At 35.8% G+C, this 16,938-nt stretch overlaps 1 protein-coding gene across 1 annotated transcript; it reads right to left on the reverse strand.

Annotated features, from left to right (window-relative positions):
- Positions 1 to 649: 649 nt before the first annotated feature.
- Positions 650 to 15,149, reverse strand: LOC133293526 (uncharacterized). Its single transcript, XM_061492097.1, has 7 exons — positions 14,461 to 15,149; positions 14,047 to 14,182; positions 2,714 to 2,795; positions 1,792 to 1,967; positions 1,509 to 1,646; positions 1,290 to 1,429; positions 650 to 1,102 (listed from the first exon to the last, which is right to left on the reverse strand). The coding sequence occupies exons 1-7, from the start codon at positions 14,576 to 14,578 to the stop codon at positions 843 to 845; spliced, it is 1,050 nt and encodes a 349-aa protein (XP_061348081.1). The 5' UTR covers positions 14,579 to 15,149; the 3' UTR covers positions 650 to 842.
- Positions 15,150 to 16,938: the final 1,789 nt, after the last annotated feature.

Consider the following 16,938-nt stretch of genomic DNA (forward strand, 5'->3'; position numbering starts at 1 on the left):
GTTTTTATTTAGTATTATAATTTTTACGTGAAGGTACTACTATAAAACCTATGTGCCAAAATCTGAAATAAAAAATTGATTTAAGATCTCTCTATATTCGTAATTGAGATTAATTTTCCTTATTTTGTTATTGTTTCTAATTTTCCTTTCTATTCAACAGGTGATAAATACTTGAAATCGTGTTTAACCAGTTTCAACTTTTTTGTTGTACTATGTTAAAAATTTAAAAATTTGATTATCGTTTACTGATGCTTCTAAATTGCACAATAATCATCATACAAACTCTACAAACTCAATACATACAAAAGATATGTTATTTGAACAATAATCATCATTCAAATTTTAAGCTTATCAAAAAATCAAAAATCTATCAAATGGAAACCGAATAAAACTAGATTGGATTAGATCGAATCTAAAAAATATTCAAACCGAATGGAAGATTATATGGTCAAACCAAAGAAATTGGTTAGGATAATTTTTACTTCCAAAATCAATCCATACCAAACCGCAAACACCATTAATTTGAGATACCTTATCGTTTTTGGAAGCAAGATACCTTAGCTTCAATTCCTATTTTTAGGTCTCTTACAATTCCCATTTCGTTTTCTTGGAGATGATTATTTATTAATTTAACAAGAATATCAAGGCATTTCCATCATGCGATAAATTCCCTGATTAAGTTAAAATTAAGGCACACCTTAACAATTAAGTTACAATTAAGGCACACCTTAACATGCTCGTCAGTTCAGTACATGTCCAACACAAACTAAAATTTACAAGATTTAGTTTACTAACAATGTATACAAGGCCTTTGGTTAATAAAATGGGCGCAAATTTTAGTATCATAATTCCTCCCCTGCCTCTTCCTTTTCTTTCGACCACGCATCCTCTGCGATATGAAAACCCTCAATCTTGCGTGAAACTTCCTCCACAGTTACCCCTACCTTTTCAATTGATCCATTTGAGGATAGAGCTTCCAATTCGTCATGAGTCAATGTCTGCCATATTCTGATGGTTCCATCCTCAGATCCTGAGGCATATGATTCTCCTCCTGGAGAGAAACGGACACAGTGTACAGGACCATGGTGGCCCTTGTTGCATGCTGCCATCCAAATAAATCATCACAAGATTTACAATCCAACAAAATCAAAATAAACTGAAAACCAATATAGTTATAAAAACAAAAATATGCTAAGAAACTGCAAAATAAATCTATCCCTAAATAGCTTCAGGCTGCCTCACATATGCAAGTATTTTCTTTTAGATGTAACTAATGTTCAATAACTTACCAATCTCATCCCCAGTATGGAAATCAAAAACATGAACCCACATGTCTTCTCCCCCAGCAATGAACTTGTTCCCATACTTGGGCTCCAGCGAAGCTGATTCCACAGTGCAGGGCATATCATAGCTCTTTACCAATCCATAGCTGAAAAACATGGGTAACGCTATGAACCATATAAGCAGAATCTTCAAAAACAAATCGCCCTACTAGGCTTATTACTTACTAATTTGCATCCCAAAACTTTACTGTAGAACCATCAGCAGTTGTGATATAACGACCATCCTGACTCACTTCAGCACTAGTCATAGATGACTTGGTGTCAAGTGTCTGGACTATTTTACCACTTCTTACATCCCATAACCTGTGAATTATCAACTAGGTTCAGTACAATATACATCCAAGCTTGATAATTAATTCCAAAGTTTATAAATCAAAACAAGAGAGCTTCTACACAAAAATTACAACCCCAGACAATTTCCAGCATCAAATAGCTAAATGAGGCATACCTGACACCTCCCATATCAGTACAAGAACTCAATATTGTCTGGTCACTATGAAGCCATGCAACAGTCCTAACTGAACCGGGGGATTTATCCACTTCTCTGGGTGGTGCATCTGGCCGATTCAAATCATAAATTCGGAGAATTTTCTCTGCTCCCCCAGTGAGCAAAAGGTGTGTATCCTGCACCCAGGTATACAAATAACAATGCACATGAACAAAGGGGAATTCGCAGGCAAGCCCCAGATAAAGAACCAAGTGTAAATGAAGTATCCAAAATTCAACATAATCTATAAAATATTTTATTAATTATCTTAGTGAGGTGTTTTGATTAGCTTCTTTTTGTATTTACAACAGCTTATTATTAAAAGCTTGCAGAAAGAATTTCGAGAAACAAAAAACAAGCAATATTTTCCCCCAAAAAATAAACAAAACCGAACATGGAAAGAAGATAAAAAGTAAAGGGGAAGAAATATAAAAGTGTAAAGAGAACTTCCACGAAGAGGTCACCAGACATATAAAAGTCCTTTCTCAATAAATCTACACAAAAATATTACAAAACTAAAAAGTCACAACAATGTTTTCACCCAAAAAAAAAAAAAAAAGAGCCACAATGTAACAACTATAGTATAATAGCATCTCTTTGAAATTCAGAAACATTAAACAGGAAAATCCATGTTCCAACTTTCTGGGATGAAACCATTTCAAGTATTTGTAGCATGACAACACTATTATCACTTAGTAGATTATATGCATGTGTCTACTACTTAGATAGTTCTAGTATTCTAATTCATGAATTTCACTTGTCTTTGAATGTCCACCATTTTGTGTTTTTGTAACTAGAAACATTTTTCCATCAATAGATATGAATATCAACAACAATCACAGATGTGAATGAAAAAAGCAACATCAAACAGTGCCAATTCTACCTCAGAAAAAGCACATGCTCGAACAATGTGCTTATGTTCAAAAGAGTGTAATTCATCGCCTGTTAACGCATCCCAAAATTTCCTGCACATGAAACCAAAGAATATGATGTGTCAACTTTTGATCAAAGAACTGCAAGTACTTCAATATATATATTGCTTAGTCTAAAATGTTCATCCTCCATGTAATATTAAGAAAACAGCAATGTCTAAACGAAAACATATAAGATACTGACTCTCTTATACTGTTAAAAGACTAAAACCAAAGTAGTAAATGGCGGAATGTTATGTCACACGGACAGCCCAAAACTATAATGGCATAGCGGATTGCAAAGCAGGCACTACAGAAAAAAATAGTGGCCGTAACAAAAACACATAAAAAATTAAAAACACTTAATAATCTTAACAATTTGGTTGAATCAATAAAGTATGACAATGATTTGATTTGATAGTAATCAATTACCATGTTTGGCATCCATTTTTAAAAATAGGATTTGAATTGATTTATAAATAAAGAATTTCCAAGTTCAAATCACCTTGGTAAAGAGGAAATTTTTTTATGCCAGGGAATTGCGATTACCAGGAATATGCTGGGAAATTGAATTTCTCAGGATTGTGACCAAAAAGCTAATTGATAGGCCAAAATATTACCAGGAATGTTGGCTCAAATTTCTTGATTCTATGTTTGGTTGATTGTCAAATATTATTGAAAATATAGGGTGATTTTAAAAACTGCACTAGTGGTGCCATCACCATGCTATTGGCGCCATCGCTGCGTTATTGGCGCGGGAAGTAAATATTGCTTGAAAACTTGGAGCTAGTGGCGCGGGAAGAAAATATTGCTTGGCGCTAGTGGCGCGGAGGTCAAAATATTTTCCTATCTCTCGGGAATCCAAGAATACAACCCCCATAGTGATATTCTTGGATGACATTTTGCCTTGAAAGTGTTCACAAATCAGAACCCTGGGAAAATCAAATTCTCGGGAAAATCAAATTCTCGGGAAAATTTTCACCATCCTTGTATCAAACGTGGGTAAATAAGATTCCCAATATCACTTTCCTAGGAATTTAAAAAAATCCTTGTACCAAACGCCCCCCTAAAAGAATTCATTTTGTTTTAAGAATTTTAATTTGTTACCCTTACAGACAAGGTTGTCGAAATCATGATCTAACTTGTGGATTAACACCCTTTACATGTGTATAACAACCCTCATTATCAAGTTAAATTAAACAAGGAAATTAAGCAAGATTCAAGGATTCAAGAAAATATTCAAGGAATCCATGACAAGCAAGGTCAAGTGGGGACAAGTTAATCATGGAATTAACATGATTACATGAACAAGGATACAATTCATGTCAATCAAGTCAATTAGGACCTAAATGTAATTATTTAGCAAGATTATGGGTCAAAATTTAATTATAGGATAATTTATGGATTATTTTGCAATTAAGCAAAACTTGGCCTAAACTTGAATTAAGTGTAATAATTAAATCATTTAGCAAATTTGGTAGATCAAATGTGATCTTAGTTTATTCTAATTATAATTAGATTAATCTATAAAAATGAGTCAAGGTACGTATAATTGAGAACCAATGAGAATTAAGATAACTTGTAAAAGTCAAAGAATAAAAGTTTACTAACTTAGTTAATTTCCTAACATTACAAGGTCAATTCCTCTTCATTCTTAGTCTATGTATGCAGCCGAAATTCTATGGGTATTAAAGGGAATCAACAAGAAACTTAATAACTAAGAAAGTAAAAATAAACTTGATGGCAACAAAGTCAAATTAGGTGGCTTAACACCTAAGCAAGCTTGGCTTGCTCACCAAGTTGGTTTTTGTGGCTTCTTAAGGACTCATTTTCACAGCTCTTCCTTCTCCTTTTCTTCATGCATAGCCAAGAGTCACTAGGAGAAAGAACAAGAGAGATTCATACAATTTTAGTTACTTTTTGTATAAAACCTATTTCACAAAACTTGTAGTATATGATCCTAGGTTGTCAGTAGCGGCCCGTAGCGGGTAGCGGCGGTCGGCCGCTACAAACCGCGACGCTACGCGACATTGGCCGTAGTGGAAGGTAGCAGCGTAGCGTAGCAGCAATACCTCTACCCGCTACACCACTCCCATGTTGGAATTTGATGGAGAATCCGAAGATGATGATGATTTTCTTTATTAGTTCACTTCTTGTACTTGGCTATTTGACAATTTTATTGTTCAGTTGTGTTTAATTTTGGATCCTTCCTTTATGTTCTTTGTATTTGACATTGATTGTGGAATTATGTGTTTGATTTTGTGTGACTTCTTATGTTTGAGCAATACTACTAAAAGCGGTATTGCCTTGTTTCTTGACTGTTAGTATAATATATGTGGAATTAATACTTTACCGTAGTGGTAATACCGCTACCCGCTACACCGCTATACCATTTTCGGGGTCGGCCACTACTGGCCGCTAACTGCTATTGACAACTATGATATGATCTTGTGATCATAACCCCAATCTTAGATCATGATTTGAGGCTGAAATGAGCGAGTTATTCTCTCTTTAAGCTTCGACCTTCATGCTGCCTACAAGCCAAGGATGGTGATTTTTAAGGTTCAAAGGTTCAAAAATTACTTCTAGGTCATTGAAAGCTTATTAAAGGTAAAAAACCCTAATTTTAATGGTTTGATTTCAAGTTGTGATTTAGGGTTTTTGGGATGTATATGTTTGAGTATGATGTTGTCATATCATGTTTTTGTGATGAGTCTGTGTGGATTAAGGTCCTTTGATGTTAAATGAGTTAACCTAACCATGTAGAAGCTAAACAAATCAGGAAAAATAATATGAAACTCTAACCTACCATTCGGCCATCATGCATATTACAGGTTTGGAGTTTTAATCTATGATGTTTAAGGTTGTTTGATACTTCATAGAGTATGTTAAGGTTGATTGAATCAAGTAGTTGTGATTAGAAAATAAGTTATGAATCAAGTAGATGTTTACACCCGATTCGGCCATGTATATGTTTTGGTGGTTATGAACTTAGTTTTATGTCAAGTAATAGGATTATTTAACCTTATATTTAAGGTGTTCAAGGCATTTGGTAAATGCAAATGAGCAAGAAAACTTGATAAGTGAACATGTATAGGCTTCAGCCATCACGATGTAAAATGACTTAGAATGTAGTATAATTTCAAGTGTTTGATACCAAGTATCAAGTGAACTCAAGTATGTTTCAAGTAGATTTTAAATTTAAAAACCTAGTTTGACCTAGTATCCGAGTGTAGGTCTTATTTTATAAGAAATTGTAAAAACAAGATATAAATATTTAAGACTTGTTTTAATGGCATGAATTGAAAGGATATAAGTGTAGGATAAATCATGTGAACTATCAAGTTAGTTTCAAAATTGCATGTAAAGGCTAGTAGTATTTCAAGTTGCTTTTCAAGAAAAGTTTTTGTTAGGTAACAAGTATGTGGTGGTTTATGGTATTTTATTCCTGACTCTAGTGTGCAATCAGGGATCAGGGATTTGACATTGGAAGATCAAGTTGCAAGTAAAGGCTAGTAGTATTTCAAGTTGCTTTTCAAGAAAAGCTTTTGTCAAGTAATCTTTCGGTTTATGAGCTTTCTTCTCTATGTTGTTCAACCATGGCCCATTGGATTATGGTTTTTATATATATAATTTGTGATGAATGTTAGAACTTAATATAGTTACATTTATGTAGGCCAAGTACATGTGTGATTTAAGAACTCAGGTATACAAGTACATGATGTGATGTGCTTAAATCAAGTAGACAAGTGTACAAGATGTTGTGATGTGAATTGTTTGTTTCAAGGTTTCATGGCCATAGAACAATTACAAGTTGGTTCTTTACATTAGGAACACAAGCCTCAGAAGTATCCAATTTACAAGTTTGTTTGACAAGTTACAAATTTGTCCAATTTACAAGTTTGTTTGACAAGTTACAAATTTGTGTGATGAATTATAAGATTTCAAGTTATTTGATGAATTACAAGATTTCATGTTGTTTGATGGTTGCAAGATTACATGATGTTAGCTATACTTAGTATCTGACTTTTTTACAGGAAGTGAACTCATTGGTGGAGACTTTTCCATAAACCTAGAATTTACTGAGATGGTTAATCTCACCCCATTTGGGGATATATTTCAGGTACTCCAGTAGCAAGGGAATCCTCTCAGGGAAAGAGGCCTGTGCAGGGTGGTTAGAGGATTCAGCTAGAGCATGCATTTAGTTTGGTATTTTGAGGATGACAATATATCCTGTTTTGTGAGCATGAGATGTTATGATCATGTATATTTACTGATATTATCTATTTGAGAGGCATGTGTTTGCCTATGTGTAATTGTATATTATAGAGACATGATCTATGTATTTCTGTATTGTGCATGTTAGATGTAATATGTATGGCACGGAGTCAAATTCAGTTCATGTATATTGGATGTGATTATCTGGATATCAGGTATCAGGTTTGATTGTGAGATTTTATCCCTAATTGTCCAGATTAGGGGCGTTATGATGTCCATTAAACTCTATTCAGAACGGTACGTGATATCATATTCGAAATGGTACGTGATATCATTAGTTACAATCACAAGTTATCAAGTTTTGATTCTGTACAGTTATAGAACTGTATAGTCTATATCATAAAAGAAATAAGTTTGCATGGGAAGTCTTACCTAAAGGGAAAAGTTAAGTCTCGTAGTTTCAAAGAACTACTGTGATACTTTACTTGAGTCTTCCGCTACTTTAATCTAGTATGATGCGCTTTTATTACCATTTTTTAAGTTAACAAATCGATTTTTAAATTGGGGCGTTACAGGGTGCTGGAACGATCCTAATCATGGTTGAGAATTCCTTTGGTTGGGATCATTGTGGTATTGCAATCTTGAGATAAAATAAGTAGAACATGGATCTTTAATGAAAACCTTGGTACGACATTTCCTTGCCCTAACTAACATCACCTTTTCATGCATCATTGTCCTCCCACCATGGGTAAAATGAGTGAAACCATGGTGCCTCTAACACCTTACTACGAGTAGATGCTACAACTTATTCCCTTTATTATGTAAGTGCGGCAACCTCTTTATTTACCTTTTGTAAGTGTCGTAACCTACTGCAATTGCTATGAGTGAGGTCCATGTTGCAAGTGGTTAGGAGTGGGACGGTACAGTCTTTAATTTCAGGTTGTGGGTGTGATTTGTAGTTGTGTTTGGGTGCTACATTTCTTTTTAAGATTATGAGTTTTAACGTTAACTTGAATTGTGATCTTTGTTTACGCAATTTGAATTGGAGTTTAATTAAAGAGTAAATACCATTTTGGATCCCTAACAAAAAATACGGTCCCCACTTTAGTCCTTTACAAAAAAAAAAAATTAGTCAGTTGGTCCCTATGAAATTCAAAGTGGACCCATTTTAGTCCTTTTGAGGGACTAATATGGATTGTTTTTGAATTTGTGAGGGATCATGATTTCAACTAAATGGGTCCACTTTGAATTTATTAGGGACCTCGAGACTATTTTTTTTTCTAAGGGACTAAAGTGGGTACCGTGTTTTTTGTTAGGGACCAAAAAGGGTATTTACTCTTAATTAAATGTATTACGTGAAACATTATTTTTCCTATTTTGTTATTGTATATAATTGTTTGTGTGCACAAATGTGTGTTTGAATATAAATTATTTTAGGCAGAATCTTAGGATTTGTGTAATGATCAAGCTTATCAATAGTGGTATATAACACCACCATATGGCAGTGTAGAGTGACATAGTGCAACCTTGCCAAAGTTATCAAATGCGGATTGCGGCATGTCGCGGCCAATCCCACAAAACGCTATAGCGGGATGCGGTTGCGAAAATAGCGAAATAAATATATGACAGAAACAATGACAAAAAGAAACATTTTTTAAAGGAAGAGATAGCAGAAGTGACAAAGAGATGCAGATAGACCAAAAAACCCTTAAAATTTTATGTCACACATTTAAATTTAGGACAAATTTGACATTTTGCCTTATGATAGCGATATGGATGTGATTTGGCCGCAAATGTGATCGCAATGGCCACTATTGCGTTCCGGTGCGACGCGGCGCTATTTCTTGCAGCGAGGCACCGCAACGCCCATACAGCGTGGCTCGCGGCGCAATTAACTACTATGGATGAGTTTTATTCCAGTCTTAGCTCTGCCGATTTTTCCAAACCTTTTACGGTTGTAACTGATGCTTCCTGCAAAGGTATAGGGGCAATCTTAATGCAGGAGAATCGTCCAATAGCTTATGCCAGTCAAGGTTTTTCGAGTAGAGCCTTGGCTAAACTGTCTATAAGAAGGAGTTGATGGCCATTGTTTTTGCTGTGCAAAAATGGCGTCAGTATTTGATGGGCAGGCACTTTATTGTGCGCACGGACCAAAAGAGTCTCAAGTTTTTGACTGATCAGCGAGTCTTAGGTGAGGAGCAGCAGAAATGGACTTCTAAACAGTTGGGTTACGACTTTGAAATACAATATCAGCCGGGAAGGGACAATGTTGTAGTTGATGCTCTTTCACGGCAAATGCAGTGTGCTGCCATCACTAAGTTGCAGCTGCCTGAAGGGGAGGAGTGGGAAAAAGAGGTGCAGCAAGATGACAAGCTTCGTGCTATTATTCAGGCTCTGTTACTTGATCCTGACTCACAACCTGGTTTTTCCTTGAGTGGGGTCGCTTATTTTTTGAAGGAAGATTGGTGCTCTCTAAGACCTCCAGGTTCGTTCCCATAATTCTCCATGAATTCCATGATTCTGGTTTAGGGGGCCATTCTGGTTTTTTCAGAACCTTTAAAAGAATCGCAGGTGTTGTGTTTTGGGAAGGCATGCGCAATTCAATTAAAAAATATGTGGCTAAGTGTGCTGTGTGTCAGCAGAACAAAGTGCAAAACTTGTCACCAGCTGGGTTACTCCAACCTCTGCCTATTCCCACTCAGGTTTGGAGTGCTGTTTCTATGGATTTTGTGGGTGGTCTTCCTCGGGCTGGTGGTTTGGATACTATTTTCGTAGTTGTCGACAGACTCACTAAATATGCTCACTTTATATGTCTTTAGCTCATCCTTATTCTGCTAAAGATGTGACTGAGTTGTTTATTCTCTTTGTAGTGAAGTTGCATGGTTTTCCCCTCAACATTGTATCGGATAGAGACAAGGTTTTTATAAGTCATTTCTGGTCAGAGTTATTCAAGGCTGCTGGTACCAAGTTACATTATAGTTCCGCCTACCACCCGCAATTGAACAGTCAAACGGAGGTAGTTAACCGATGCTTGGAAACGTACCTTCAATGTTTCTGCCATTTCAGGTCAAAACAGTGGCCTAAGCATTGGGCGGAGTTTTGGTATAACACAATTTACAAGTTTCCACTGGAATGTCGCCTTTCAAAGCATTGTATGGATCTGATCCCCCGCATGTTTTGAGGGTAGGTAACAGTGCTGGTTCTGTTGATACGGTGTCTCAGTTGCTAATGGAGAGAGATGCCATTTTAGATGAGCTTCAGTCTAACTTATTAAAGGCGCAAAATCGCATGAAAGCCCAAGCTAATATGCATCGCAGGGTGGTTGTTTTTGAAGTTGGTGATTTGGTTTATTTGAAGCTTCAACCATATCGTCTCAAAACTCTTGCTAAAAAAATCAATGAGAAGATGAGTCCTCGTTACTATGGACCCTTTGAGGTTTTGCAGAAAATTGGGGCTACAGCGTATCGTCTATCTCTGCAAGATGGATGTCGCGTTCACCCTGTTTTCCATGTTTCTCTTTTGAAGAAGGCTGTTAATCCTGTGCCTAATGCTCAGCCATTACCGCCTATGTTATCTACTGATTGGGAGTTGCAAGTGGAGCCTGAGGATGTTTTGCAGTGGCGACATTCTGGCGGTCTCGAGGTATAGGTGAAATGGAAGGATTTGCCTTCTTTTGAAAACTCTAGGGAAAACTTTTTGGATTTGGAGGCTTTGTTCCCTACTGCCCACCTTGAGGACAAGGTGCTTAAATTGGGGGGAAGTATTGATAGACCCTTGGAGCCTAAATCCAACTCGTTTAAGCCCATTCTGATTTATGCTCGTGGTAAAAATAGGAGGAAGATCAATTGGGCCTCAATGAATGATGACGCAGCACCTGTAGAGCGTGAAGCTGTGGAGTGTGAGCCAAACATCTTAATGGGTGAGTGAATTAGTTACGTGAGTAGGAGGTTGGAAGTTTGTTATTTAGGTGTGTTTGCATGGGTAGAGGCACCTGTTGAGGTCATGGGAATTAGGCCATATTTGGGAGATACCTAGGGCGTCTCATATGTGCTCTGATGCTATTTGGCTCTTGTACTGCTGTTCAGTTATTATCTTGCTCTGTAATAATTGAATTCTTGTAGCAGAGATTATATCTTGTTAATTCCATAGAGTTAATACAATCAATTGTGATATTTTCACTTTTAAAATTGTTTGATCCTATCAGAACCCCTCTTTGTTCCCAATCTACTTTTAACCAGATTTCAGTTCTGCTTCTATTACCAAAACCCTTTGAGACAAATCTCTCTCTACCCCCCTCCCCCCTTCTCTTGTCAGGTTACTATGCTCTTTATCTCTCTTTCTCATTTGGTTTGTCAAATCTACACCCACACACTGATCACCGGTGGTTTTGCATCCATTGCATTCCATCGGCCACTGCTCTATCTCTCTGCTATTCCATCAATTTGACACAACACCACTGCTTGCCGGCTGTTTTCCGAACAAGCCTTGCCTCTGGAGTTTGCAATCTGCACCCTATTTAGTAGTTAGGTTTTTTGTCTATCTGCCTTGATTCAGTTCAATTTTTTCTTTTTACTTTCTGAGTCATCTGGTTCTGACTTTGGCATTAACCTATGACTTGTATGTTTGGCATTGGATTAAGGCTATGACTTTTGATTTAATTATGAATGTCTTAACGGGGTACTTTATATTTTTGAGCATTTATACATGCTTTGTTTTTAAAATTGCGATTTAAATCGCAGCATCGCACGATCCTACTATTTTCCCCCTTCAAACAATTCAAATCGCACCTGGGATCATGATTTTGTAAGATCACGAGGGATTGCCTTTGAAAACTCTACGATCGATGGCATCGTGCGATCCCACCATGTTTTTCAATCCAAAAAATCCCAAGCCCACAACCTGGAAAACTCACTCAACACTACTCAAAATCCCTAAAATTGTAAATCGAAAACCCCAACCTACCTTCCCCCTTTGTTCTCTGACTTAAGATTTCTTTCAAAGCCAAAAAACACCTCAACTCAACCTTCTAGAAGTTGCGACTTACGATTGTTGCAGTGGTTGGTGGATGGGCTGCGACCCTCTTGCCTTGGTTGTGATGGTGAAGAGTTGAGGTTCCTGAGTTGAGGCATAGTAGTTAATTGCGCCGCAGTAGCGCCGCAAGCCGCGCCGTATGGGCGTTGCGGTACCTCTCCGCAAGAAACCGCGCCGCACTGGAACGCAATAGCGGCCATTGCGATCGCATTTGCGGCCATATTGCTGTCATAAGGCAAAATATCAATTTTGTCCTAAATTTAAATGTGTAACAGAAAAAATTTAAGGGTTTTTTAGTCTATCCGCGTCTCTCTCTGTCACTTCTGCTATCTCTGCCTTTAAAAATTGTTTCTTTTTGTCATTATTTTTGTCATATATGTATTCCGCTATTTCCGCAACCGCTATAACGCTATAGCGTTTTTCGGAGTTGGCCGCGACATGCCGCAATCCGCATTTGATAACTATGAGTTGAGATACAAGTAATCGAGACTAGGACCCGATTTATTGGTGCTTCTATTATTTCAATACTGTTTTGAGCTGAATTGAACATGTTGCCATGTTGGTGCTTTTATTAGTGCATATGATATAATATTATTTCAATCTTGGATATTTAAATTAAAAAATAGCCATTTGAGGCGAGGCTTTAGATAAAATAGAGCTTTAGTTAAATAATTAAGCTCATACTGCCATACCATTATATACGGATAATTTTGTATCTTACGCTAATAGGATCTTACGATATGTGTTGATCTCACAATTCATGTTCCTACCACCCCCTCCTAATCCTATGTAGGATCTCGGTCTAAATAACATTGTATATATATGTAGAATAAATTATTTAACACATTTATAGACTTCAATATAGCGACAACCCCACTATCCAGCTATGCGATTTTGGAGTCAACCACTCCACGACACTATTCGAGATTGATAAGTATGGTTATGGTTACGATCTAAAATTCTACGTGTCTACTTCCCCTTACAAATCCTAGGTAGGATCTCAAGTTTGTCAACCTTGCTTGGCAAAATTAATAAGGGAAAATTATCAATTCATTCAATTACAACTAAAATCAAATCCTACCAAATTTGAGTGAATTTCTAAATGCACATTAACTTAAATCTTAAACGATTTTAAAATCAAATCAATTCTCAAAATGTGATTCCAAACATTGTAATAACTCCATAGTTTATACCATAAACAAATAAATAGCAAACAAAGTTTCAATACTCAATATTTAAGACATTTATCATGACTCTTAGTCAAAGGATTGTTAAACACTTAAAAAGTTCCAATAATAGAAATTTAATTAGCATAAGCAAATAAAAAGAACAATTATTACCAAGAAAAACATGATTGTGGTTTCAATTACTAAAATGAAGAAGACAGTGATGTAAATTACGAATAGAAAAGGACAGTAATAACTGTTCCATTTAGTATGATTTGCCTACTTGGAAGATAGAAAGGGGAAAATAATTGCTCAGAGGGAACACGAACAGGTGCCATGCAAACAGAGGAACAAACTTCATGGGACTGTGCATTTCAATTCTGAACAAGCACAGCCGCACATGGAGTGAAGTCCAACAACGAGACTTCTACATCTGGCTAGATGGACAATGGGTTCTCAAAACTAGGTGCTGTATATATCAAAGAAGCTCCTCAACAGCCAGATGTGTGATAGGGTTCTTGTCTAGGAAGCCAAAATATTGGTCACTACTCGAACCACAAAGGACAGTGGTGCTATATCTACACCACAATAGTAAAACGCTTTGCGACAAGTGTTTGAGGGTGGAGAGACTCAGGTCCATTCTACGGCGGCACGATAGCAGCAGCTGCGGGCACTATTACCTACCTCTAACTAACATACATTGGAATAAACTTTCCCATTTGCAACAAAAGTATAAACACACGGACCAGTAAAAATCTAGTGGCCAACAATATTTAAAAAGAGATCAGAACCCATGATCAGGTTTCTAAAATAATATGATGAGGACCAACAACAGGGTTCACAAGTAGTATGCATAACCAACGAAAAAATTAAAAAAATTAATCACATACGTTGAGAAATCAGCAGAAGCAGTTGCAGCACGCAAAGCATTAGTATCCAAGCAGCAACTCCATACTGCACCTTTGTGCCCTTCAAAGGTTCCGATCCAATCTCCAGTCTCTCCATTCCTGAGCATAGGACTCGAATCTGAAAACACACACAAAAAACTCACATCATCACCATCTTCTACAAAATGCATCACGTTTCAAAATCATCGAGCCAAACCGCACATATCCCACATGCAAAATGCAATCACACCCTAAAATTGATCTTGAGTATTGACCCATCAAAGTCAGATCCATAATAAATAAACAATAAATAAAAAAAACACAATCGAAACATACTTCGTATTCCCGATTCAGACAAAATAGGAACAACGAAATAATTTAAATTCCAATTAAAACACGGAAAAAGAAAAAGCGTACCCTTGCTTGCGCTGATAAGGAAGAATCCATCGGGAGTAACAGGACTGTAAAAGAGATCAACCACTGGGCGAGAGTGACCATGGCAAACAAGAGGAACCGCCACCCTTTTCTTTTCCATTCTCAAAAGCTGGGAAATTTTATGCTATGTGGATCTTAACTTCAAATATTAATCGGAACTAAGAAATTTACGAGAAGCCCTAAATCTATGCAAAGCAACGCAGCAACAACACTAACAACAAGAGAGAGAGAGAGAGAGAGATAGTCTATGGGGAGTGATTAAAACGCTAATGGCGGTATTATGGACACAGTTGGGAAACGCTGAATTCGGTGAGGATCGAGAAACTTAAATTTGGCTGAATCCACACCTCCTAACCCTCAAGCTCTAAAAATTTTGGATACGAACAAAACAAGCAAATTTGTAAAAAGTTTGAAACCTAACAAAAATATATATAATAATGACAAAAACGGTTAAAAAAAAAAAGAAAAAAAAAAGGAGAACAGAGCTAGAAGAGAAAGGATCAGGCGCGAGAATGTTTGGCCAATGCACCTGCTCTTTTATACTGTGAGTTCTTGAGTTGCAGGACCCCTCTCCTACGTTTAAACGTCGTAGTGTCGCTACTCTGTTCGTACGATGTCGTACGATGCTTTGATGGAAGAAGGTTATGGAATGCGTTATCCGCAGACGAACAAGAACAAGATACTATTTTGTTGATGAGGCTAGGCCCAACTTCAAAGTACTTGCTCCCTCTCTCTTTTCTTTTAAAGTGATTTTTCAATTAAATGTTTGTCTGTTAATTTTTTTTAATAAATATATTATTTTAAAAAAATATATATATATTTTAAAAAATTTATGATAATAAGATAAGTATTGTTTAAAAAAAGAATTAAACTTGTTCAAATGCATCCTATATCGAGTCAAATTTGATGAGAAACGTTAATTAATCAAATATTATTGAATATTTTATGTTATCACTAAATTGATTAACTATAAATATTAGTTTTATTTGATTTAATTTTCACTAAATTGATTAACTATAAATATAAGTTTTATTTGATTTTTTTTTTTTTTGGTAATCTAGTTTTATTTGATTTAATTTAATTCAAATTTGTCTATAAAATATATATTTTATATTATTCAATTAGCAAGTTAAAAATAGAAAATGCACGCGCTTTTGATATTACGGTGCTTTACAAAAGTACCAGGAAAAAAAATTAAAATATTGTTGTTTTAATAAATAATTACGAATATATAGCTGTATTGAAATTATTTACAGATTTATAGAACTCATTAACGCCTAAATTGGGCGTGAATGATCACTTATAAGTTAGACGTGACTCACGAGACATTAATGCCTAATTTAGACGTAACTCGTCTGGTGTTGACATGTGGCACAAAAAGTTAACAGTTTAATCTAACACTTCGAAAGGTCATAACTATTGACTCGGGTATTCGAATCAGGTAAAAAAAAATTGATTTCACATAACTTTTCAGATCTACGCAATGACACTTCATTTGGTATATTTTATCTCTCACAAACATAGTTTGAATTTACAATAATGGTACCATAAGTAGCATTTAAACCCGTACGCCTCTGAGTTCTTTCCGAATCAACACTAAACACAGTCTTCTGCCTACTAGAACCTCTCTATCCCTATCCTATGGGTTGTATTCTTATCACTGTGAATTGAGACTTTATCTTTTAAGTCGTGGTCTGAAATTAAAGATGGCACCAAAGTGGATTAGTCCATCTATAAATAATGATACTTAATGTCATATTAAAATATATATTTTCTACCAAGTGTTTAAAAAAAATAGTGTATAATATTGTGAGAAAAGAAAGTGCCATAATATAAAAGTGTGAGGGAGATTGGTGAGAATATAATGTTCTTTAAGTTGCATTAAAAAATGCAAAACTTTTGATGTGTTGCATTAAAAATATGTTCTTATGCTGTGAAACATGCTTTGATAAGAGGGTTTAAGGTGAATTATAATATTATAGATGCCGAAGAATGCATTATTACAAATATATATAGCACCTCAAACCCTCTTATCAAAGCATGTTTTAGAGCATAAAATCCACTAGAAGAATCTAGGAGTCCCATGAAAAACCTGCAATTGGATGCCCCTTTTGACATATTTTATCTTTGTGAATGATGTTATTTAATTTTTACTTCCCAACATTAACAAATAATTATTTAGAAATTTTCTAGTGCGTAAACATCGAAAAGTTATGTAGAATAAAAAAATACCCGATTCGGACTTCCGAGCTAAAAAAAGTCACCTATTAATTTTTGTTTTAAAAAGTGACCACCAGAATGAGAGCACATTATATTATATTATCATTTTTTCGAAAACCTTTTTTAAAAAACTACATCTCGCTCCCGCTCTCTTCCACTTCCATTGTTATTCTCAACAATGACAAAGAACACACACACATACACACACACACACACACACTCTCTTTCACTATGTCTACG

This window comes from Gastrolobium bilobum, unplaced genomic scaffold (assembly GCF_033153095.1).
Source record: "Gastrolobium bilobum isolate Gb01-03AN ecotype WA unplaced genomic scaffold, APGP_CSIRO_Gbil_v1 utg14949, whole genome shotgun sequence".
NCBI lineage: Eukaryota > Viridiplantae > Streptophyta > Magnoliopsida > Fabales > Fabaceae > Gastrolobium > Gastrolobium bilobum.

Excerpts from the sequence above, each read along its gene's own strand:
- LOC133293526 (XM_061492097.1), bottom strand. The coding sequence starts at position 14,578 with ATGGAAAAGAAAAGGGTGGCGGTTCCTCTTGTTTGCCATGGTCACTCT. Across the intron at positions 14,183-14,460 it reads CCTTATCAGCGCAAGCAAGG|ATTCGAGTCCTATGCTCAGG; the intron begins GTACGCTTTTTC and ends GTGTGTTTTCAG. Across the intron at positions 1,103-1,289 it reads CCATACTGGGGATGAGATTG|CATGCAACAAGGGCCACCAT; the intron begins GTAAGTTATTGA and ends TTTGGATGGCAG.